The sequence below is a fragment of the Mandrillus leucophaeus genome, unplaced genomic scaffold (assembly GCF_000951045.1).
Source record: "Mandrillus leucophaeus isolate KB7577 unplaced genomic scaffold, Mleu.le_1.0 Scaffold1134, whole genome shotgun sequence".
In the NCBI taxonomy this organism is placed as follows: domain Eukaryota; kingdom Metazoa; phylum Chordata; class Mammalia; order Primates; family Cercopithecidae; genus Mandrillus; species Mandrillus leucophaeus.
The window spans coordinates 162,769-164,095 of NW_012099588.1; the positions used below are offsets into that span (position 1 = coordinate 162,769).

General features: G+C 58.5%; 1 protein-coding gene across 1 annotated transcript in view; it reads left to right on the forward strand.

Moving 5' to 3' along the window:
* LOC105550892 overlaps positions 1-1,327 on the forward strand; it is a 7,661-nt gene that overhangs the window by 2,183 nt on the left and 4,151 nt on the right. Inside the window, 4 exon segments of the mRNA XM_011995970.1 lie at positions 5-280; positions 860-1,104; positions 1,106-1,136; positions 1,241-1,323. Of these exon segments, the coding sequence (XP_011851360.1) occupies positions 5-280; positions 860-1,104; positions 1,106-1,136; positions 1,241-1,323 (635 nt within the window).

The following is a 1,327-nucleotide window of genomic DNA, read 5'->3' on the forward strand; positions in this document are numbered from 1 at the left end:
CCAGGGTCTCACACCATCCAGAGGGTGTTTGGCTGCGACCTGGGGCCCGACGGGCGCCTCCTCCGCGGATATAACCAGCACGCCTACGATGGCAAGGATTACATTGCCCTGAACGAGGACCTGCGCTCCTGGACCGCTGCGGATGAGGCGGCTCAGAACACCCAGCGCAAGTGGGAGGCGGCCGGTGAGGCGGAGGAGTGGAGCGTCTACCTGGAGGGCGAGTGCCTGGAGTGGCTCCGCAGACACCTGGAGAACGGGAAGGAGACGCTGCAGCGCGCGAGTACCCTGCAGGGGCTGTGGGGAGACTTCCCCGTCTCCTATAAATCTCCCGGGATGGCTTCCCATGAGGAGGGGAGGAAAATGGATCAGCGCTATAATGTCGCCCTCCCTTGAATAGAGAATGGCATGAGTTTCCCTGATTTCCTCTGAGGGCCCCCTCTACTCTCTAGGACAATTAAGGGATGACGTCTCTGAGGACATGGAGGGGAAGACAGTCCCTAGAATACAGATCAGGGGTCCCCTTTGACTCCTGCAGCAGCCTTGGGCTTTGTGACTTTTTCCTCTCAGGCCTTGTTCTCTGCCTCACACTCAATGTGTTTGAAGGTCTGATTCCAGCTTTTCTGAGTCCCTCGGCCTCCACTCGGGTCAGGACCAGAAGTCCCTGTTCCTCCCTCAGAGACTAGAACTCTCCAAGGAATAGGAGATTATCCCAGGTGCCTGTGTCCAGGCTGGTGTCTGGCTTCTGTGCTCCCTTCCCCACCCCAGGGGTCCTGTTCATTCTCAGGATGGTCACATTCGTGCTGCTGGAGTGTCCCATGAGAGATGCAAAGCCCCTGAATTTTCTGACTCTTCCCATCAGATCCCCCAAAGACACACGTGACCCACCACCCCATATCTGACCATGAGGCCACCCTGAGGTGCTGGGCCCTGGGCTTCTACCCTGCGGAGATCACATTGACCTGGCAGCGGGATGGGGAGGACCAAACTCAGGACACCGAGCTTGTGGAGACCAGGCCCACAGGGGATGGAACCTTCCAGAAGTGGGCAGCTGTGGTGGTGTCTTCTGGAGAAGAGCAGAGATACACGTGCCATGTGCAGCACAAGGGGCTTGCTGGAGCCCCTTACCCTGAGATGGGGTAAGGAGTGGGATGAAGGATCACGTCTCTCCTCAGGGAAAGTAGGAGCCCTTCTGGAGCCCTTCAGCAGGGTCAGGACCCCTCACCTTCCCCTCCTTTCCCAGAGCCATCTTCCCAGTCCACCATCCCCATCTTGGGCTTCGTTGCTGGCCTGGCTGTCCTAGCCTTTTTGGTCACTGGAGCTGTGGTCA